Consider the following 23,946-nt stretch of genomic DNA (forward strand, 5'->3'; position numbering starts at 1 on the left):
GTCTACCACTCTTTGAGTCCAATGGAAAAACATTCTCTTGCGTGTGTGTGTGTGTGCATGCGCCTGTGTGTGTGTGTGTCAGTCAGAGGGGAGAGGTGTTCTACTTGTACAAGGAATCTGCTGCCACTGCCAGCCGACAGGAAGTACATTCCACACCTTCCTGTTTGTGGTCCTCTCTCACTTCCTGTCAAGCTCAGGGAACGTGTCAGTGATAACTTACAAAAATACATGAACACAGCCATTAGGTCACAACAATTCCAGTGAATTTTCAACTTAGACTCGTTGCTAGGCATTCTTTTTAAGAAAAAATCTACTGCTGTTTTTTTTTTTCTTCACCCAAGTCAGAATGCCTAATGGAATTTCTAGGACCACCCCACTGCTGAAGCGCCACTAGTGTGTCCATCAACGCGGGACTCATAGTGCGTGGTGCCGGCCACTGCTGCTCTCCACTGCGGAGCCTGCCAGTTCTGCTGCGCAGTCAATGCATCGCAGACGCACACTCCACGTGCAGCTGGAGCAGGACCACTGCAGGCACCCAGTCCACCAGAGAAGTTGCCTGTGCTCGATGAAATGGGGAGAAACCCAGCAACCAGGAGCCTCCCTTGTACAATGACACTCAACACCTTTGAACCCCTGAAATTTAGAAACCATGGCCATGTCCAAATCAGCCCAAATTGTTAAGTAGCAAAATTTTCTATAAATGTAGGATATTTAAAGGCATACTATGCAGGATTTATTAGTCTGTTTTTACAATCAAAGATGTCTCCTCCTCTGTCTTCAACCCCACCCACTCGCACCGTGTAAGTTACCCTACCTAACACAGCTAGCTGGATAGCTAGAGGTAATGTTAGTATTATGAAATGAGCAACTATGAGTGACAGTAAAAAGGCAGATTTGATTATAGCTTATTGAATTATGTTGAAAGTAATAGTAATTTTCTTGTTGTTTCAGACCTTTGCAAAAGTTCTTATTGTTGCCAGCTTCACACTGCCTGTAATGTTACTTACAGGTTCAACAGAAAACAAGCAAACTCTGTGTCGCTTTTCATCCCAAATTCGTGCACCTTCACCTGCATGTGAGGATGTAGCAGATTCAGACTCTGCCCATGTGTTTATGGTCTCACCTGTGGTTAGGTAGTCACAAGAGGGGCAAAAGGACTTTTGTTCCACTCTATCTCCCTCAAATGAATGTACTCTGGGCATGGTAGGCAGGTAGGCACGTGTGTTTAGACTGGGGCATGCAATGGCAAACAGCGGCACCTTCAGGACCATATTCAGGACAGCTTCTAAGGAGTGCTGATCTCGGATCAGTTCATGCCCTTTAGCCAAGAATGGATTCGATTAGAATACTGACCGGGGAAAGCTGTTCCTGGATCAGTGCTGCGGCTGACCAGCTTGCTTTGTAGACGCGGGGGCGTGTTTTTTAGGCTGCCACAGAGGACAGGGAGGATGAGTCATTGGCCTGCCGGTCTGCGTCGCACCTTCTGTGGCGGACGACTTTGAGGCGCTCCGAGGATTGCCGAGTCACGAGGAGCCAGTGTGGGCCCTTCTCAGACTTCAGCCGATCTCCGCCTCAAACTCAGTTTGGTGAATGTAAGGAGCAGGGGTCGGCGTTGGGCCTCTTCAAGCAAAATGCTGGAACACAAGTTCTTTGCTGATTGCTGTTTCACACTGCAGCACCATCTTAGTCCAGCATTGGAACTTGTTGCTTGGAAACAGTCTCCAGTTATTCATTTGTAAACGTAGTGATGTCAAAACGCTGAGCGGAGTCACATAGCTGGTGTAGGGGGGTGGGGCTTGGGGGGTAGTGGGTGTGACATGGGTACCGATTCCAGTCTAGACAGGAAGTGAAAGATTGGGGATTCTAATTATGGAGAGATGCAATCATCTGAGTTAATCTCCAGTAAAGCCCTACTGAAACGCGGGGTTTGCCCACGCAGTAAAACAGGGCCTTAAAACGATGAGCCCAGCAGCCTTTTGTGCCGTTTATTCCATCTTTCAGTAAACATTTAGATATTTTAATGCCAAACCTCCAGACAATGTTGCTGTCTTCGACTCCAAATAATCAAAAACAGCCAAGTTCGAGGTAACAAATTTTTTTTTATTTATTAAAAAGCCGGTCTGGTGGCAAGGGGCTGTTTGCTGACTTTGAAGGTTCTGCTTTCGACAGGAGGGGGGAGGGACGCAGAGCGATACAGACAAGCGTCGGCAGACCACCAGCGCCAACGATTTCCCAACCATCCGCGGCACACTTTAAAGAGGACACCCAGTGGAGTCTGGACTCCTAGACAGACCTCTGAGGCAGCCAAGAAGTCCCTCACAGAAATAATCATTCAATTAAAAAAAAAAACCCACACAGACGCCCGCGCACACACACACACATAAGGGCACAAGAAAAGGCAGTATCTAAAAAGCATACTTCCTGCCAGGGCTCAAGCTATTCATTTGCGCGCCAAGACCCAAACCCTATCTCGCATTGCCAAATCGCTAATTTCTGAGCGACTTACAATAAGAAATAACATCTTTATCATCCAGTGAAAGGGGGGCGGAAAGACCGTCTGCTTTCCGTTTGCGTCCCCTTCCTAAATCGGCTGCGTTCCTTCTTTCTTTGGCTTGTTTTTGCTTGTAGCTTGCTATGAAACTCACCATCTCTCTCATTTTCAGTTAGAATTTCAAATGTGCTTCATTGCTGTGAAAAATGGGCTCATATTACCAACATGAACAAAAACATAGAGACAATCAGGAACTAAGCTATTTAATTTGATGTCTCTCTCTCTCCCTCTGGTGATCCTTCTCAGATGACTACCAAGAACTAAACAGTAGCAACTAGTATTTATTATTAACTACTATACCTTTCTTGTAACCACTAGTACTCCTGTAGATGTGTGAATTGCTCAGTGGATTAGATTCTGAATTGATAATGTAACTGTCAGATTGTGATTGGCTCTTAAGTCGATCTTCTCACCGTTAACATTCCCTCTCTGCCTAAATGATAGGCTATGAAACGCTAAAAAATCTAAGATATTTCAGAGGAACTGAGTCCCCCCCAAGACCCCCCCCCCCATCCCGGCCCCTTTCTTTTTGCCCTCCTTGAGTATGAAACGCTCTGTTCTCTCCTCTCCTTCCTGCGTTTATCTCCTCTCCCTTCTTTCACATCATCAAGAGATACTTTTGAGGATGGGCTGGGAAGCAGATGTAATCGCCTCTAATTCAACTCACACACGCACCCACGCCTCTTCCCCTCCCGTTCCCCCAAACTGTGATTTCTCTCTGTCGTTCCCTCCCTCTCTCTCTCTGTCTCTTTGTGTCTCTTAATCTGTCTCAATCCCCCCCCCCCGCCCCCCCCAAACTGCTTGATTTACTTGCGTCCGGACAAGGACATTTGCCCATTAGAGTAGCGGCTGACGTAGGTGGTGCGTTCTCCTCCCTCCTTTCCTCTGCCTTCTTCCTCGCCAAATTGGGGTCGGCAACCTTCGCGAGCGGCGGACGAGTCATCGCCAGCGGCTCCATCGACGCCTGCAGCGGAACGGAGCGCACCGCAATATCTGCCCCATCCTCGTGGCAAAATCTCAATGGTAACCCAACCGCAGCCACCCTGTGTCACATGACACTGCAGACAGGGGAGGGGGGAGGGGGGGAGGGTGTTGAAAACACACCTGTCCTAGTTTAACTCGTTTCTGTCAGTAGCACTTACAATTATATGCATTAATAAACATTGCAGTAATTTTGGCCCGTGTGGGCCAGCTTCAGTAATTAGGTGGTGCAATAATTTTTGAAATCTAGTCCCAAATTCTAGTCCCATTTTTGTTTTTTGTTTGATGTTCTTGTGTTCAGAGCTGGGCAGTAGGGCCCAGATTGTTTTGGCTCAATTGTTCTGTTCAAAGAAAAAGTGCCCCCTATTCTCTACACCTCCCTCACACTTGCCATGGCCCTCCCCCGCCACACTCCTACCTCCACCCCCCACACCCTTACCATCACCCCCCACCCCTACCACTGTCTCCAGGTTTGCCACTCAAGCCTGAACCTGGTAGTGGGGCCTCAACGAAGACAGTGAGGATTAGGGGCAAGGATGGGAGTGGGGCGTTGGAGTTGCAGCTGGGGGGAGTGGGGGCGTACTGGCGAAGCCCCAGAACATGCCTATCTCAGCCTGCTTATTTACTGATGATATCCTGAAACGCAAATCTGGGTAAACAGTAAACTGAGATAATGAAGACAGGCCCCCTCCGCCTTTCAAAACACCCCCCACCCCCATCCCCAGACAGGAACACCCTTCCCCTGTTTAAGCTGCAGCCCCAGGCTCGAGCAGCGCTTCGGGTGAGGGGGTCTCTTTACCTCTGGAGCATGCGTATCCCCTTCGCCTGTGACCAGGGTGTTATGATGGCGCGCGGTGATGACGTCACGCCCTGGCCTTTTTTGCAACGGGTGTGGCGGATAACTGTGCGACCGCGATGCCACGCCCCACCCCGTGTCAGACTCCTGTGACCTCAGAACCTCTCGGCCTAAGGGCCCAGACCCTGTCGGAGAGAGCGTGTGTACTGCGTTTAGCGATCTGTAACCATCCGGTGCTGTCCCTCAGTGAGTTATCAGGCTTTTTCTGACAGTACACTTATTGGGTTGGGGGGCATGAGTTTGAGGTTTCTTTTTTTCACTATACAGTGAAAGGTTTCTTCACTATACAGCATGTACCTGTATATTATATAAATACACATAATATTCTCCTGAGGTCTTAGGAGGATATTACAGTAATGTCCTGTATTGATTCATATACAGTATGCTATTTTATCGCTTCAGGTTTACTACTACCTTGTCTTTCGTGCCCTGCAGAAGTAATAGACCCGCTATCTTCATTGTCCCATCTCCAGCAACAGTGTAAACGCTGTGCGGTGGGGCCAGCATTCCTTCTGGCCCCTGTCATCTTCTTTAGCAATTAAGGCTGTGACAGAAAAGTGCAAGAGACCAAATGAATGCAAATCACGTGGCTGTATATGCATTAGCGGTTAGCTTACAGGTGATATCATGTGGAATCAGGTGTAAAAGAAAACCGTAACTTGGTATTTCAGACGATTGCAGCGATCGTTTCCACCCAAAGTGACATTTGAAGATGCAGAATGTAATTGTGACACAAGAGTAACGCATTAAGAGAGTGTAACTGCACTCACGTGGGAAGATACTTCCGAAGGGCAAAATTTAGTATCAGGCACAACCTCGTGTGTGTTGCTCCCATGTTAGAAAAAATACTGAATGCTATCCTAATGAAATTCACAAGCCCTCTTGGAGTGGACGCAGGATATGATCTTAGTGGAATTCATAGCCCACTTCGGAGCACGAGCAGGATGTGATCTCGCTGGAATCCATATCCCACGTTGGAATGAACGCAGGATACGACGCTACTGAAATTCATATACCTTGAGTGAACTGCACATCTGTTATATCCGGATGAGGATGAGAGATGTAGTCATGGCTGAGCAGGGTGGGCGAAGCAGGGCTGTGGGGGTGTGATCGAAATAAAAAGAGGGTGCCACTGCGACCAGATGCAGGGCCTCTCTGGGTCAATTCCCACAAAGGTGTGTCGCCTGCGCTCTGGACAGGAACAGGAAGTGACCTTGGAAGATGCTGGAAGCCTCTTTTTTTCTTGCCCGTATAGCCATCTGTTTCCGGAATTAATGGTAAAAAAAGAAAGTAAAAGCCAAAAAAAAAAAAAACCAGCATTCCATCTTCACCCTGCCTGTCTCTCCCTCTTTCACCCTTTTTCTCCTTCCTTGGTCTCCATCTCTTCATCCTCTACCCTTCCATCCCTTCCTTGGCCTCCTCCCAACCAACCAGATTATAAACTGTTTACGTGCAATGCTAGCATTGCCATGACAACGGGCCCGGTCCAGAGAGAGCCGCAGGTGTTCCTGTTTGGATTGAGGAGTCGCTGGTTTTTAAATTCCACAACTTTAGGTTCCCTCCTTATTTATCTATTTATTTCACATGGCAAGCCACCCAGACAGGTTTATATCAACAGAGGGATTTGTTTCCTGTTATTTCTGTCCCTTCTACCCCACCTCCACCTCCTCCCCTCCCCCACACCCTCTCACCCCACCAGTGGAAAATATCCCGCATGCTCCAGTGTATGTGAATAAAACAGTGATTTTGCAGCCTGTGTAGTCATTGCTCCCACTGGAGATAAGCTGCTTGCCAGATTAAGTGAATTACAGGTCTGTCTCGTGTGCGCTGATTGCGGGAACAAACGTTTTGAACGCCAGGGTTCGGGGGGTAGAGGAGCGAGGTTAAAGCCCAGGCCGTTGCAGGCCATGAACACGACCGAGAAGAGAGAGACATTCTGCGCTTGTGAACTGCCTGTCTAGAAACATCAGCGCAGTGAACACCAAAAAGCCCTGACTGTTAGCTGGCCTTGCTAGCTATTGTAGTGCTTGCTAAACCACTCTCACCTCAGCAGTTAGCCATTAGCAGCCAGCTAAGCTACAGGTCCAAACAGGCTGTTACTTCAGTGCCAAATGGCACAGGTCTGGCCGCCGTGCTTCAGGACATCCTGGGAAAGGATCCAAGCCGCTAATCCGACGGAGCCGTACGGGGACTGAATCCATCAAACCCAAAGGGTCTTTTTCAGACTACCTCGGAAGATCAGATCAAGCCACCATCTCTATGCCTTCAAAATGCATACATCAACATTATATTGAGGCAGATAGAAAATTCCGTCCGAGAGAAAAGAACCTGGGCAGCGGGTTTCTGGGTAAGGATCACAGTGGCCTTCAGAAAGCCTACCTCGCACGGCCACCAAGATTGGAAGACAGAGACCGGAGACAGTGTGGGGGAGTAGCTCTGGTTATGCGAAATTCAACGGCTGTTTTGTTTAACCACATGCCAAAGTTGTATACAGTGTTGGAATTCAGCCTTATATTATTTGTAGCATGATGTTGCTGTTTCTGGAGCTCCCAAGATAGCTCACGTGCAGGTTAAATCAAACAAGGATGGAGTGGCAACATGCTAAACTGCAATCCAAAACTATAATTGAAATATTGTGACTATGCATGTACATACATATACATGTATACACACACACAGTGAGATCCATTATGTTTGGGAAAACTATGTTTATTTCTCTTCTTGATTTTGCTCTGTACGCCACAATTTTAGATTTTTAATCAAACTATTTGCAGCTTTTATTAAAGGATATTTTTATACACCTTGGTTTCACCATGTAGAAATTGCAGCTCTTTGTAAAAATACAGGTGTTTCTGATAAATCAGGAGTTTTCAATTGCTTCAATTGCTTAGTGCTCAGAGAGCTTTCAGTGTCTTGTTTGCCTTTGGAGTCTGTTATTGGTGTTTGTTCGCTAGATCAGAAACACTGTTCAGGAGGCAGGCATGGATGTGTCAGTGACTACTGTTCACAGGAGACTTCACAAACAGAACTACCAAGGCTACACAGCAAGATGCAAACCATTAGTTAGCCACAGAATCAGAATGGCCAGGTTACAGTTTGCTAAGAAGTACCTAAAAGAGCCTGCACAAATTCTGTAAAAAGGTCTTATGGAAAGATGAGACAAAGATTCACTTTTATCAGAATCATGGCGAGATCAAAGTTTGGGGGCCAAAAGGAACTACCAGAGAATGGAACGACCACCTTCCCTCATATGTGAAACATGGTGGTGGGCATGTTATGGTTTGAGCAAGTATGGCTGCCACAGGTACTGGCTCAGTTGTCTTTGTTGATGATGTAACTGCTGATAGCAGCATCAGAACGATTTCTGAAGTGTACAAAGGTGTCTAATCTGTTCAAGTTCAAGCAAATGTCTTCAAACTGGACGGCACTTCATCCTACAGGAAGATAATGATCCAAAACATATTTACTAAAGCAACAAAGGAGTTTGTCAAAGCCAAAAACTGGAAAACTCTTGGCTGGCCAAGTCATCCAATTGAACATGTGTTTCATATACTGAAGAGAAAGCTTAAGGCAACTACCCCCCAGAACACACAAGAGCTGAAGCTGGCTGTAGTACAGGCCTGGCAGAGCTTCACCAGAGAAGATACTCAGCACCTGTTGATGTCTGTGGGTCACAGACCTCAAGCAGTCATTGCATGCAAAGGACATGTGACAAAGTACTAAACTACTTGACTACTTAAGCATGACTACTTTCCTTTACATGACATTAAGTTTATATCCATTCAGAATATGTTCAAACATGATGGTGCCCTGAAATGGAGGGTGTGGTGACGTATAAAAACTGCTGTAATTTCAAATTTCCAGTGAAACTATATTTTAAAGGAGTAAAAAAATAAAAACCCTTTAATAAAATCTGAGAATGCACATTTTAACCACATTTGAATTGTTTGATTATACATCTAAAATTGTCATTTCTATTTTTTAAAATAATAGTTTTAGAAAGCTATTACAAGGTTCAGGTACTTTATTTCCTTTATAAAAATACAATCCCTTAACTTCCTCCCTCCTGAGTTTTGACAGTTGTGTCAGGGTGGGGCAAGTCAGTTACGTGCCAGAGCTGTGGGACTGTTGTCAAGGCAACTGAGGACTTTGAAACAGTGAACAGAATAGAAAACACTCACCGTTGCCCCTGTGAATTAAAGGGCTATCTTATTACACTCTTTTCCGAAACTCTTCCCCCATCCACATACTAATAAAAGCTCCTCTGAGATGGTTGAGTTGGTCGGTCTGTGGTAGGGACCAGACATCCCAACTGCTTCATCTCAACCGAGTCACCCAAAACTAAGTCTGTTGAAGGTTGGACTGGTCCAAACAGACAGGTCAATCTTGTGTCTTGTAAGGCCTGGTGAGCTTTCCATGTTGGGCCACTATGGTTTATTGGTGATTACAGAAGCCATGATATCTACTTATCCATTTAGTGTGTGAGTGTTTGTGGTTTGTGGTGGGGGGTGGGGGGGAATTTACTGTAATCTTTGTGATTGTGATAAAAACGATCTTTTGGATTCGGTTCAGAAACACACTGGCCCCGAAAGCCGAGCATGCGTGGTCTGCTTTCATCTCAAGGTCAAGGGTGAGGTCACAGTCTAAGCCCGACGACTCTGAGAAGTACTCGTCAGTATTTCCTGCAAGTCCTGGATAAGGGACGACGGGCAGGCGGGTGGCCCTCTGGACGGGAGATGTCACATATCTCCTCCACTTAGTCTTCCAACCCCATACACGCACTTGTTTATTAAACCACTGTCACATTAACAAGGGCGAACACCAACACCACTGCCCCCCCCCCACCCCCCCACTACCCATCCACCCAACGTCCTGGCAGCAACACCTCCTCACACCACCTCCAGGACTGTGCGCCACCCTCCAACAACCTTGTTTTTAACATTTGCAGCGATGATTTCATCGGAATGTGTTCAGAAGGAGAAGGGTGGGCGGAGAGAGAGTCTGTGTGTGTGTGTGTGTGTGTGTGTATGAGAGAGAGAGAGAGAGAGAGAGAGAGAGAGAGGGAGATGGGGGGGTGAGTTTTATCATGCTGAGCAGAGAAGGAAACATCCTCCTCTGAATGTTTGCTGGGAATGTTCTGGAAGGTCTTTGGTAAACAGCTCCTTTAAAAGAAACACATTGTTTCTCATTGTCGCGCAGCGGGGGTGGAGGTGGTGGTTTTTGGGGGTGGGAGGATACCCAAACATGCCTCCCCCCCCCCCCATCATCACTGTTTCTTTACCCCATAGCAGTGAAATGAAGTCAGCCCATTGGAATCTTATCACTGAAAAAATGTACTTTGGAATTTTTGTTAATGTAGGGCTAGCCTGTGTATGTGTTTGCCCTCTATTAGAGCTGAATTTCCCCGCATCCCTCTCTCTTACTCTCTATCTACCTGTGTTTCTTCAGGCTCACCCAGAAGCTTCTGGAAGTGTCTGTGATTGGAACCCCTCCCTCCTTGTCTGTGACCTGTTTTCTGGGAGACAGGAAGGAGAATTGCAGGGGTTGCACGATGACCAGGAGAAATCTGATACTCGCTGACAAAAAGTATCCAAATCCCAAAACCTTTCCCAAAACGGTGGCGGTACACACTAGGGAAAAATACCTTTAAGTGCCTCGTAACTCTCAAAGTATGCTTGCCAAAGGAGGAAGACATTCAGTTACATGAATAGATTAACAGCCTCTCATGGATAGTAAACCATAAACATGCCACAGTAAAGATAGACTTGCTGTGTGATGTGGTCCATTTTGCAGGTGAGGTGATGCTACAGATTGCATTTGGTGGTTTTTGCCTTATCCAGAGAAGGAGCTGGGTGCTTTGTGATGGGTACTGTGTTTTCTGCTAGCTTTTTAGGAAAAGCTTTCTTTCTGCCATATTTTTCTCTGTCTTTCCGTATTTCAGATGAGCCAATGATGAAGCTCACCCACCTGTTACCTGACAAAAGCTGCCACTTAGGTCATCATCTGAACCGTGACTGCAATGTCAGTTTGCAAAACTATGAAAATGTAGTGGCCAATATTTACTTGAATATTGTATCTCCTGCGACATGTCAAGTTTGCTGTTAGAGAATGGGGCCTTTGAGTTTGATTGTGGGGTTTGTTCAACCTGCTAAAGAAGTACTTTAGGGGAACTTTGACATGATATTGTTCCCTGAATGCAAGGATTATTAGCAGTAGCTGGTTTTAGGACTTGTTTTTTTCAGTGAGAATCGATGAGGATCAAACCACTGGCTTGGTGTTATCGCTTTACCTTGGAACATAGCTCTTAAGCTATATACATCTCGTGGTGTCAATCATCACAGACGTCCTGTAGCATTCGGTTGTAATGACAACAGCATTCCGTGGGTGAAAGAAGGGTCTGTTAATCAGGCAGCTGTGTAGTATAGTGCTTAGGGAACTGGGGCTTTTAACACAGGAGGTCAAAGTTTTGAGAGTGGGCACTGCAATTGTCCCCAATGAGCAAAGTACTTAACGGCACTTGATTTGCTGAATGTTCAGCTGTTTAAATTGATTCCCTGTAAAAAAAAAACTGAGCTGTTTAATTTGCTCTGGAAGAGAGCATCTGCTGAATGTAATTAAATTAATAGTGTTACATCAGTAAAAAAAAGATAATTTAAAAAATACAATAAAGCAGAAAAAGTATGCTTAGTCATCAGCATTTCCTCCACAGTACGTAGCAGCTGGCTGGGTTGTGATTTGCCCTTGTTAGGCACCAAGAGATGGGAAACAGTGGGAGTGAAGGAAAAAGAAGAAAGAAAGAGTGAGAGGTTTCAGAGAAGTGGGAGAACTCCACTCAAGCCTGACGTCCGAAGAAAATCAGTTGGATAGCTCCGCCGACGGCCTCCTGGCCTAAAACAGACCCGGCGTGCATCGGACTAATGACCCGGCACATCTGCTCCTTTGAGTGGGAAAGATGGAGGAAGCAAAGTTTTGTTTTCTGCACTCAATCCCCTCCCTCACTCCCCGTGAGAGAAGGGAGTAGCACCTGCTTTTTAGGATCAGAGAGCAAACTACCTCCCTTCCCTGGGACGGAAAAACATTTCTACAACATTACTGCAACGTCACTGCAGCGCCACGCAACTGTGGCGTAAAGGTAATAATTGATGTGTGCCTCTTTAGGACTGATCTCTGATATACTTGTCAGCCGCAATGGGAATGGGTACCAAAGCACGTGTAGCTACTGTTTTGTTCTCCTTGAAAGACATCTCTAGTCGTGACTTATTTTTTATTTAAAAACCTGGCATATTCTTTTCCGCTGGTCTGTTACTGGATGAATGATAGAATATTGGTGATAGGGTGGTCGTTGAGGAGTCCAAACCTCTGACTAAATCTCCTTGTTGTTGTCCCGGTGCTCAGAAATGGTTTAATGCCAAGGAGGTTTGTAAATGGGACGGTAGGGAGACAAGCGCAGACTGCGGATGAGAACAGAGATCATTCATCCCTTTTGAATGGAGAGCGGAGAGTAGTGTGTGTGGGTGTGTGTGTGTGGGTGTGTGTGTGTGTGTGTGTTTTTGTTGGGGGGTGGGTCAGGCAAGCAATCCTCCAGATGCAATCTAATCTGTCAGACAATGCATCCAAACAGACGCTCGCTCATAGGCTCGTCAGATGCATACCAAATTGACAGACGTCATTGCCAGGACAGCTACACCTTGCTCACGTACGCCGCGAAATGGCCGCATGTGACACCCACTCCTCCTCCTTGGCCGATTCCACCAATCAAGTCGTGCCTTCCACGACCTCGGCCCTTGGCTCTGTTTTTACTGCCATCTCTTGTGTTACTGCTCAGTGTTTACGTGCTGTACTGCTCAGTGTTTACGTGCTGTACTGCTCAGTGTTTACGTGCTGTACTGCTCAGTGTTTACGTGCTGTACTGCTCAGTGTTTACGTGCTGTACTGCTCAGTGTTTATGTGCTGTACTGCTCAGTGTTTACGTGCTGTACTGCTCAGTGTTTACGTGCTGTACTGCTCAGTGTTTATGTGCTGTACTGCTCAGTGTATATGTATTGTGTTGCTCAGTGTTTATGTGTTGTGTTGCTCAGTGTTTATGTGTTGCACTGCTCAGTGTTTATGTGCTGTACTCCTCAGTGTTTATGTGCTGTACTGTTCAGTGTTTATGTGCTGTACTGCTCAGTGTTTATGTGCTGTACTGCTCGGTGTTTATGTGCTGTACTGCTCGGTGTTTATGTGCTGCACTGCTCAGTGTTTACGTGCTGTACTGCTCAGTGTTTATGTGCTGTACTGCTCAGTGTTTATGAGCTGTACTGCTCAGTGTTTATGTGTTGTGTTGCTCAGTGTTTATGTGCTGTACTGCTCAGAGTTTATGTGCTGTACTGTTCAGTGTTTATGTGCTGTACTGCTCAGTGTTTATGTGCTGTACTGTTCAGTGTTTATGTGCTGTACTGCTCAGTGATTGCATGCTGTATTGCTCAGTGTTTATGTGCTGTACTGCTCAGTGATTGCATGCTGTATTGCTTGTTGTTTACCTGCTGCACTGTGTGGTGTTTATGAGTTGTACTGCTTGGTGTCAATGTGCTGTAGCCCCAGCGAGTGGCTTCTGTGATATCTAATATAATAGATATGTAGTATTTGCCCCATGTCATGACAAGGCTAATGAGTAACTGTGAGGTGGTGTGGAAACCCAGCGTCGGCCTTATCTGTGAGAGCATGTGTGTGTCTCTGTCTCGGAGTGTGTGTGTGTGTATGTGTGTGCGTTTACGCGACTGATTGTGTGCACGCGTATATGTGAGAGAGAGAGAGTGAGTGAGTGGATAGGCCTTGGTGACATCACTATCAGGGAGGATCCAAACAGACAGGAAAGTCAATTAAAGCTAAACTGAGTTTACCAGCTGGGTCTTCAGCACACCGTGAGAGAGAGAGAGAGAGAGAGAGAGGAAAAGGGGGAGGAGATAAAAAGACAGGGCGCAAGAGAAGAACAGAAGAAGAGAGGTACAGAAAGAGTAAGCTGGAGGGTTTTGCAGGTTAGGGAAAAAAAAGTTTGAACTCGTTGTTGTTTCTTCTTCCTGGGAGAGCTTTTGCTCTCTGGTCTGAACAAAGAGGCAGAGTCTCATGGCATAGAGAGCGAGCTGACGAGAGACAGACCACGGAAGGGAAGTTGCAGGACATTTTTTTTTTTATGGACAGAGAGCTGAACTTACAACAGGATGACGGGGTGAGAGGGGAACCGGGTGTTGGGAGAGACAGAGAGAGGAAGGGAAGCCTCGGCTAACAGAGAGATAAACAGAGAGAGAGAGGGAGGGAGGGAGGGAGGGAGAGGGTGAGAGAGATAGGGAGGGAAGATTGTTTCGATCCACAGTGACTGCGCTGCCTTGGGGGGAGAGAGCCAAGGGTCCGTTACTCTGGAGCTGAGGGATAAACCATGGACTCTGAACATCGGCCGCTCCACCTGGACGTGAGTACCGCACGTGCTCGCGCTCGCGCTGGCGCACGTGCACGCGACTGCGAACGGGCGCGCGCACGCAGGCAGGCAGGCGCACACCTGTTCGGCTCGGCCCGTTAGCCGCGGCTGCGCAGCTCGAGCGGTTTACCGCGCGCGCCAGCCGGCACCGTGCCGCCCACGCGCCTCGACCGTGCCTCGACCGCGCCTCGACCGTGTCCAGAGACCTCGTACCTGTCCAGCTCTCACCTGGGCTGCGGCCGATCGTGTCAACAAGCTGCTCGTGCGATTCATAAAAAATAAATGCACTTGTGAGGGGAGTCAGATAAAAGCACAACATTGTTGTTCAGATGTAAACTGGTTCCTTTTTTATTATTCCGTACGACAGTGGGTGAACTGTTGGTGTCTCGTGATTGGTTGGTGTTTAAGGTCAGGTGTCATTCCAGTGCACGTTTATATTTTGGAGCGATTAATCTCAAATGATATGAATCTTTCTCCTTCTATTACCTTTTACCTAACAATATTAAAGGTACATAAGTACGGTGAAAATGTTCATGCGTTTTAAAAGGAGATGAACTGTCACGAATGATGGTGTGTTTCTGGGTGCGTGTAAGTCCTGTATTTGACTGCGTGTGATTAGGGTTGGACAGGTGAGTCGGAAACCTGAGATTCGGGCAGTTTCCTCGGAAAATGAAACGGCCAGTGCAGCACTCCGGTAACGTTCCAGAATCTGTGTGTAAGTGTATGTTTGTGTGTGTGTGTGTATGTTTGTGTGCGTGAGTGTGTGTGAGTATGTGTTTGCATATGTATGTGCGTGCGCTTGTGTGTGTGTATGTGTGTGTGTTCTCGATACACTTTGTGCTTTACGCTGAAAGTGAAAAGAAGAAGAACTGTTTGTAAGAGATAGCAGCCTGTGTGCCAGGCTATAGTGCCCTTGTCATTAGCCTCCTAATACCCCCAGACTGGATAAATTATAACAGTGCTCTAATATGCTATAATAAACCCACTCTGCGGACTACCTATACTATTATTCTGATGGTTTCATCAGTCAGGTGCTGGCAAACAGGGGCTGAAATTCAGCTACACTTCAGGGTTGAATGTTCAAGCCTACTTCCTGCAGTGCTCAGTATACAGTTTGCTTACTGGATGGAGCACCATTAATGAATGGCATTGAATTTTCACATTACGCAGTCAGCTGCTAGAATGTAGCCTCCAAATGTGTTTTGATAATGGCTGCCGTGGCCTTCGAGACGTCTGTCAGGTTGTGTGATTGCGAGGCGACAGCCATCTCAGGTTATGGCAGCAGTCGAAGGCTGCCGCACAGTCCTGGAAGTCGCATTAGTGCTTCTTTAAGCGGAGTGGGTTTTTTGGAATGTTTTTCAAAATTCCAAGTCTGCGGTCTAGAACTGAATTGCTTTCAATCACCCTCAGTAACCCATTGTTACATCAGCATTAGGATGTTCTGTTCAGAACATATTTGTGATCGCACACCTTAATGGCTTATAGCTCATAACAGGAACCGTGCTGAGGGCATGACCTGGGTTGAATATGGATGCAGGCAGGAGAGGGCATAACCTCACAGAAGTGTGTATTTTTGTGACAGGGGAGGGAGAGGTTCGGTATGAAAAGAAGTCTGCTTAATCGCACCTTCGGGGGAGGGCAAGGGTGATGACAGTCAGACGGGTTTGAAGGAGCCAAAGCACTGGGTTCTGGGAGTCAGGCACAGAAAGAGAGAGAGAGAATCTGGGAAAGGACGACGGGAAGAACAACAGGAAGAGAAAGGGGGGACCGCGCGCGACGGCGAGACAGCGGCGGCGGATAAATCAGCACGGTGGGCCGCTCTCTGGCCTCCCTGCCTCCCCCCTCTCTCTCTCTCTCACTCTCTCTCCTTCCCTCTCTCTCTCCCTCTCTCTCTGTCCTTCCCTCTCTCTCTCTCTCTCTCCTTCCCTCTCTCTCCCTCTCTCCTCTCTCTCTCTCTCTCCTCTCTCTCCTTCCTCTCTCTCCCTCTCACTCTCTCTCCCTCTCTCTCTCTTCTCTCCCTCTCTCTCCCTCTCTCTCTCTCTCTCTCCTTCCCTCTCTCTCCCTCTCTCTCTCCCTCTCTCCCTCTCACTCTCTCTCCCCCTCTCTCTCTCTCTCCTCTGGGCTTTTCCGCAAAAACACCATTCATTTCAGGGCTGAGAAAATGTTTTTAAACACGGGAGGACTGCACTTCAGATAGCAGGCCGGTGTGGAGCAGGGGGGTGGGGGGTGGGGGGGGTCGGGGGGGGGGTGGGGGTGCACGCAGAACTGGCGGCCGAGATAAGAGCGGCGGCCCTGGCCAACGTCAGCGCCGCTGTGCCCGAGGGCTGGACAGGAAACGCGGCCCGCGGGGGTGGCCCGCCGACCGCAGCGGCGGAGGCAGACCGCCCCGGCCAACGGCTCCTTTCTGGCTCACACGAGGCGGGAGGCACGCTCATTTACATGGAGCGCGGCAGCCGGGGTCAAACCACCGTCTGCGTCGGAGTTTGGCGCGGGATGGAGGGGGGGGGGGGGGGGGGGGGGGGGGGGGGGGGGGGGGGGGGGGGGGGGGGGGGCAGGGTGGAGGGGGTGGGCAGGATCTAATAATGTTGAAAGCAGCCCCTGGCACACTTAATCAGCCCCCCTGGGAAAGAGCGGAAGGCACGGAGGGAAAGCAATCGGGAGAATGACACACGAGTCTGGATGGATGTCCCATGTGATGCGTGAGGAGGAGGAGGGGGGGGTGGGGGGAGTGGGGGGGGAGCGAAGGCAGCTAAAGGAGCCAAATTAAGTTTAGGAGCTTTTTTTATTATTGAAGCAGATCGGGAGGAGAGGCGTAGGACACGGACAATGAGTCATGCGGGGGTGTCCTCTACGTGCGCCCCCCCCCACCCCACTCCACCCGCCCCTCTAAACTGCGCCTCAGTAAAGTCGTACCAGATAAGTGTGGGGGGGGCGGGATTTAATCTAGTTTATGACCGGTAACTGTGGGAGTGAGGCGGCTGGCTGCGTGTCAGTTTGCCCTGCTCTGGATTGGCTAGGGTGAGCTGAGTGCTGGAAGTTAATGCGCACCTGCCCACCTTCCCCAGCAGCGGGGTCCTGGCTGAGCGAACGACGCCGCCGCAGTCTTTCAGGAGCAGGGTGGCGTTGCGCGCTACGCGCCGGCTGCGAGGGTTCGACTTTCGCGTGAATTATCACACGTTCACTGGCCGATTCGCTGATCCGCCGCTCTTCGATTATGTGACATTTATGAGGCCAGCTCAACAGACCGCGGTAGCTGCTGGCGAAAAGGAAGGCTTGAAGCCGACCGTGTGTTTCGGCAAGAGCGGGAGGGTGAGCCTCAAATGCCGCGATTGTCCCTTTCAGACAAGTTTGGCTGGTCCGCATAGGAACTCAGGAGGTTTCATTAACCGAAACGCTGTACCACGCCCACTCACACACACACCCCACCTCTCTCAGTTTGGCATCAGAAATACTCTCTAGAGCTCGTGCATGAATGCACAGCCCTGTAATTTAACTGTCTTTTGCAGTCCTGATAAGGTAATGGCTTTATCCCTCCTTCAAAAGCAAGTAGAAGGGAAGAACGCTGACCAGCTGTAGAGAGAGCAAAGATGGAAAGAGTGGTGGGGCAGAGGAGAGGGAGGAGAGGTAGGAGGAGGCACAAAAAACAGCTCTTTAGCTAAACGAAAGGATGAAAGTGGAAGTATCAGATTAGGAGACTGAGGTTCAGCTCAAATGGGAATGCGTTTACTCTGAGCTCCAGGTCAATCTCATAACAGGAACCGTGCTGAGGGCATGACCTGGGTTGAATATGGATGCAGGCAGGAGAGGGCATAACCTCACAGAAGTGTGTATTTTTGTGACAGGGGAGGAAGAGGTTCGGTATGAAAAGAAGTCTGCTTAATCGCACCTTCGGGGGAGGGCAAGGGTGATGACAGTCAGACGGGTTTGAAGGAGCCAAAGCACTGGGTTCTGGGAGTCAGGCACAGAAAGAGAGAGAGAGAATCTGGGAAAGGACGACGGGAAGAACAACAGGAAGAGAAAGGGGGGACCGCGCGCGACGGCGAGACAGCGGCGGCGGATAAATCAGCACGGTGGGCCGCTCTCTGGCCTCCCTGCCTCCCCCCTCTCTCTCTCTCTCACTCTCTCTGGCTAGGGTGAGCTGAGTGCTGGAAGTTAATGCGCACCTGCCCACCTTCCCCAGCAGCGGGGTCCTGGCTGAGCGAACGACGCCGCCGCAGTCTTTCAGGAGCAGGGTGGCGTTGCGCGCTACGCGCCGGCTGCGAGGGTTCGACTTTCGCGTGAATTATCACACGTTCACTGGCCGATTCGCTGATCCGCCGCTCTTCGATTATGTGACATTTATGAGGCCAGCTCAACAGACCGCGGTAGCTGCTGGCGAAAAGGAAGGCTTGAAGCCGACCGTGTGTTTCGGCAAGAGCGGGAGGGTGAGCCTCAAATGCCGCGATTGTCCCTTTCAGACAAGTTTGGCTGGTCCGCATAGGAACTCAGGAGGTTTCATTAACCGAAACGCTGTACCACGCCCACTCACACACACACCCCACCTCTCTCAGTTTGGCATCAGAAATACTCTCTAGAGCTCGTGCATGAATGCACAGCCCTGTAATTTAACTGTCTTTTGCAGTCCTGATAAGGTAATGGCTTTATCCCTCCTTCAAAAGCAAGTAGAAGGGAAGAACGCTGACCAGCTGTAGAGAGAGCAAAGATGGAAAGAGTGGTGGGGCAGAGGAGAGGGAGGAGAGGTAGGAGGAGGCACAAAAAACAGCTCTTTAGCTAAACGAAAGGATGAAAGTGGAAGTATCAGATTAGGAGACTGAGGTTCAGCTCAAATGGGAATGCGTTTACTCTGAGCTCCAGGTCAATCTCAACCTGAGCATGCTCAAACAGATTTGGCCCATAAAACTGGATTAATGCAGTTTAACATTAGAGAAATTAATATGATTTTCAGTTGGATTGGCACGATTGCTTCATTTGAGTCATTTTTTGGCAGTATTAACAATGCTGTAAATGAACATTGATGGTCATTGCCTACCATGACCACATGTGGGTATCTCTGGTTGTAAGGAAAAGGGTCATTGAGCTGATACTGCTTCCTGCTGACTGAAGACAGGGACCATGGGAATTGTAGTCAATTTTTAAATGAAAATGGGGTTTTCTCTAGGGTGGTTTTCTATATTTCATTTTACACGAAAGTAAAAAGTTCACTGTGGTATGTACTGCTGTAGTGTTCATTAATGTAACATTTTTTGATTTTTTTTTTTTTTGCTTGAACTAACTTAATTTTCAGTGCAGTTTTTGTCATGTTGTCAACACTGTCTCTTTAGACAGGCTGAGAGGTGATAGCTCCCCAGCTCCAAAGACCCAATCCAATTCTGTCTCTCGCTCTCTCTTTCTCTCTCTCTCTCCTTTCTCCAGTTACACAATGTTCCCTGCTAACCTTCTGATCCTGATGGTCCTGCTGCTACCTCAAATCCCGTCAGGTCACCAGGGGGGCCCGCCACCACCCCCTCTGCAGCCCGGCCTGGCCCAGTCCATCCAGAACCTCTTGCTGACCCGACTGGGCCTGCGGTCCCGGCCGACGCCCCGCCCCGGCACCCACGTACCCCAGTACCTGCTGGACCTGTACCGCTTCCACTCCCAGCAGTACCACCTGGTCCAGGACCCGCTGTTCACCTTCCCTGAGCAACATGTGCAGGGCGCCAACACCGTGCGAAGCTTTCACCACCTGGGTATGCACCTGAGTTCCAACCCAATTATAGCATGCCACGGCACCACAGGCCAGGTAGTCACTGCAATCCCAGCAGAATTAGCACTTGTTGTCCTGAGGAAATTAGCAGTCCTACGCTGATACAATATCAGCCATGGATTACACATATCAGTTGGAGTCTGACCCTGTGGTGTATTCTGGGTAATTTGCTTTACATTTACATGCATCAAAATGGCTGCCTTAGAAACACTGGATTCGGATACATTGAGAGAAGTAAATATCTTGTGAATCGAATGCGCAAGCAGCTGTCTGCCATACTCTGTTTGATGTAGTTTTGTATGACTCAGGGTTTTCACAACAAAACATTACACAGTGCTGGATTCAGCCGTTATGTCTTGAAAGAGGGCTGCCCTCATAATCAAACATTGTTCCGTTTTTATGTGATACTAGGAATTCATGAGAGCCAGTGTATTTCTGTAAGACACGGAAAACCCAGAGAAAGTTTTTTGTTGAAAGTACCACATATTTGTAAATCAGCCCTGTAAAGGGAGAATATGTGCTGTACATTGTGAACTGTATGGCCAACTAATAACTTTCCCGGGCACTCACCTCCAGATTCTTAATATACTGTCAAAACTGCTGGAACTTTTTTTAAGCCAAGTACCACTGGCTTTAAACAAGGATCACTAGGTCCTTCAGAGAACAACCTCAGAAAAAGTTGTGGAAATTAATTTTTTATAAAATGTATTGCAAATAACGAGCAGATTAATTGATAATAGTACTACTTTTGGTCCATCGTGGGCCCATTTAGGGACCGATACTGAGAACTAGTTCTTCATTTTAAAGCTAGAAACCCTACAATTCTGATAATTGTGAAGTGAATATGCCAGTGTACCTACAAAATAATATAAATGAACAATTAATAATAAAATTTAAGTACAATGTCAGAGCAATGGTACTATTTCCAACTTGAGTTAAAAAGTCTTTATTTAATAATGCCACCAATGGCATTCTTAACCACCTATGTACTCTTGCTGTGCTCCCTTCTACTGGTATTAAATTAAAGTATTATTATAATAGCATAATAAGAACGTGTAATATGTTGATTCTGATTTGTGTCTTCGGCTTCTCTCCTCTCTCAGATGCAGAAGGTCCCTCCCCCCTCCCCCACAGCGAGTCGGGGACAGTCGACCGTGTCCACATCTTCTTCAACGTGTCCTCCATCCCCAAGGATGAGCGTGTCACCTCCGCCGAGCTCCGCCTCCAGCGGCGAGGGGCGGGCCGGGAGGCCGGCGCGCACAGAGTCGACCTGTACGTCACCGGGGACCATGGCGACGGCGCTCCCCTGCTGATGGAGTCCCGCGTCCTCGCAGAGGCGGACGAGGACGAGGCCTCTGAGTCCTGGGAGAGCTTCGGGCTGACCTCTGACCTGCTGGAGCGAGCCGCCGGCCGGGCGGACCACCTGGGCTTCCTGCTGGAAATCACCCCCCTCAACGCCACTCTCTTCCGCGGGGTCAGAGGTCAAGGTCAAGGGGAACGGCTGAGGGTGCGCCGCTCCACCGGGCAGAAGGAGCACAGCTGGGCGCGAGAGAGACCCCTGCTGGTGACGTACAGCCACGACGGGCGCGGGCAGCCGCTGGCCCCGCCCCCGGGCCGCCTGGAGAGGGCCTTCCCGGCTGAGCGGCTGAGGAAGAGGAGGAGGGGGAGCACGAGCCGGGAAATGGGCCGACGGGGGCGGGGCAGGGTGCAGAGCAGGGTGAGGCGGAACGGCGGCCTGGCGGCGAAGCTGAGGCGCCTCTCGCGGGCCCGCTGCCGCCGCCACCCGCTCTACGTGGACTTCAACGACGTGGGCTGGAACAAATGGATCGTGGCGCCCAGCGGCTACCATGCCTTTTTCTGCCTGGGGGAGTGCCGGTTCCCCCTGGCCGACCACATGAACTCGTCCAGCCACGCCATGGTGCAGACGCTGGTCAACTCGGTCAACGGCGCCGTGCCCAGGGCCTGCTGCGTGCCCACCGCCCTCAGCCCCATCGCCATGCTCTACCTGGACCAGCACGACCGCGTCGTCCTCAAGAACTACGAGGACATGGTGGTGGAAGGCTGCGGTTGCCGGTAGCAACTGCAGAGAGCGAGGTTTTGGTGGGGAGGGGGGTGGCACCCTCTCTCCATCTGTGATCGCGAGGAATGCCTTCCCACAATCGCCCGCTCCTGAGCATCCCCTCCCCCTCCCCCTCCCCCTCCCCTTCCCCTGCAGGTGTCCTGCATGACTCACCCTGATGTGGGAGTGGCCGTAGTCACGGGCTGTATCTTGTGTTGTGCTTTGTTTAGCGTCCTGTACAAACGGTAACCCTGTCTCGCTCTGTGTGTGTGTGTGTGAGTGTGTGTCCCTGTGTGTCCGTGCAGCCTCGTCGTTACCCTGCGATTTCCTGTGAGTCATCCTCCCAAACCTCATCGCACAGCCGCTCGCGGTCGACTCGGTTTAAGAGACCTGACTGGACGCGACGCTCCTCTTTCAGGGACGGCCCAAACTGATGGGTATCGCTGCGGCATGTGCCCATCTCACACCACCACCTCAAGCAGCTTCTGGCTCGTCTGACATTTTTTTGGTCATTGTGGTTCCCATTTCAGTGGGCGGTGGTAGGACTCTCAACAGATCACATGACCGGATGAACTGAGCATGAACCTGATCTGATGACGAGGACTGCCTGTGTCGTCTGCATCGGAGCTATCTGCTACAGCATATTTATAACAGTGTTAATAATAATAATGAACGAAAATGATATGGATTGAATTGTGTTACTATTTAAAGAGACATTTTATTTCATATTTCTTTTTCTGGCGCAGAGAAAACTCATAACAGCTTATGGCAACAGAGACGTCCTTATTGAAGTCGTTGAGTAAATGTTTTTTAAATAGCTGTCATTTAAACACACAACCCATTTAAATATTTAATGAGTAAATATGAACAGAAAATGAAATATTGAGGATCCTTTAATATTAACGTTGACCCAACTCCATGACCAAAAGTGGCAGAAACACACTGCTTGGTGGCTTGCTTGTTTTTTTTGTTTTTTTTGTCTGTTGTTGAATGTTAAAATAGTCTTTGTTGGTGCGTCAGTGTCAAAAAATGGTCAAGATTGGAGTTCAGCTGATAATTTGATTTGTTAGGTTTTTGATCAGGGTTTTATAAGACTTTATAAACATGGCTTGACCTGTCTTGAAGTAATAGGTGTGTGTACACATGATGTCTCATCAGCACCGTCAGAATCGCATCAAATGTGGCCGTTTCCATGTCGTTTGTGGCTTTTCTGATACATGTTATTCTTGTAGGCTCTATAACAATTTCAGGCTGACATCTCTGATTGTTTCCCAACTGCCTGCTTTCTTCAGATAACCGCAAAAGCAAAGATCTCAATGTACTCAATGCCTGTGTCACATGGATGTACAAGATATCCCCTTAACGGAATATATCTTCACCTGTCACCAAATAGCTGTTATTCCAAATGGCTGCATTTATCCAAATATACTGTAAACAGCTGTACAAAGTGTGACATCGCTTGAAGACAAGCTGGTATACGTAATAAAACCCAAGCAGAGAATGAACACTGCCAAATCCACCTAATCATTTCTCAAATGTTCACTTATTTGTTTGCTTCTTTTTGTTGTCTTGGGGACAGATCCTTGGGTAGGGACGTACCGTTTTTCTTCTTTTTTTAATTTTATTTTTACAAATACACTGACTAGGCCGGGGGAAGGGGTAATCCCGGCCCTAGAGGGCCGAAGTGTATGGAGGTTTCTGTTTTCAGAAAACCAGAAACAGATACGGCCCTTGTTGGCCACCTCTGGACTAGACGTGCCTATAGACTTCCAGCAATGCTCTTTGGCCTGTATTTTATGCTTTAGATAAGACACCTAATTTTAGTTTTTCTGAGAATGGTAAAACTGACATACAGGAAATGCAAGACGATACAAAGATATAGGACTCAAAATAGTGTTGATGTCTCAAAACTGTTCCTCCAAATAGAACCGTACAAAGCATAATTTTAAGCTCCCGTAATACTGACAGGAGAAATGGGAACTGGGGTTCTTTGCACATCGTATCATGTCAGCACCACTTAAAAATCTTACTTCACACTTTATCTCCAGAACTCACTCCTGGAATACAAGTTAAAGCAGAAACGGTGGGGGTGTACAGTTCTACTGCAGCCCCTTATGATTTTATTAAAGCCTTTACAAGTCACACCTGGATATTTCACTTCTTTTTTTCTGTCCACCCCCTAAAACTGTCTGTGGAACTAATTAAGCGTACAGTAGTCTGTCAGTAATTCATCCACAGCTCATTTTCACATTCTTCAATGAACGTGAGCGCACAAGGACCTACTTGGACATCCCATATTGGG

General features: G+C 48.4%; 1 protein-coding gene across 1 annotated transcript; it reads left to right on the forward strand.

Annotated features, from left to right (window-relative positions):
• The first annotated feature begins 12,949 nt into the window (after window positions 1–12,949).
• bmp16 (bone morphogenetic protein 16) lies at window positions 12,950–23,149 on the forward strand. The gene is made up of 3 exons (XM_064302314.1): window positions 12,950–13,836; window positions 19,255–19,568; window positions 20,689–23,149. Exons 2-3 carry the CDS (start codon window positions 19,262–19,264, stop codon window positions 21,660–21,662), a joined length of 1,281 nt encoding a protein of 426 aa, XP_064158384.1. The 5' UTR covers window positions 12,950–13,836; window positions 19,255–19,261; the 3' UTR covers window positions 21,663–23,149.
• The last annotated feature ends 797 nt before the right edge of the window (window positions 23,150–23,946 follow it).

Source organism: Anguilla rostrata, chromosome 12 (assembly GCF_018555375.3).
Source record: "Anguilla rostrata isolate EN2019 chromosome 12, ASM1855537v3, whole genome shotgun sequence".
NCBI classification, from domain to species: Eukaryota; Metazoa; Chordata; class Actinopteri; order Anguilliformes; family Anguillidae; genus Anguilla; species Anguilla rostrata.

What these genes read in the sequence shown, in the direction of transcription:
- bmp16 (XM_064302314.1), top strand. Translation starts at nt 19,262, where the DNA reads ATGTTCCCTGCTAACCTTCTGATCCTGATGGTCCTGCTGCTACCTCAA. An exon ending in GCGAAGCTTTCACCACCTGG is followed by an intron (nt 19,569 to 20,688) that starts GTATGCACCTGA and finishes CTCCTCTCTCAG; the next exon opens with ATGCAGAAGGTCCCTCCCCC.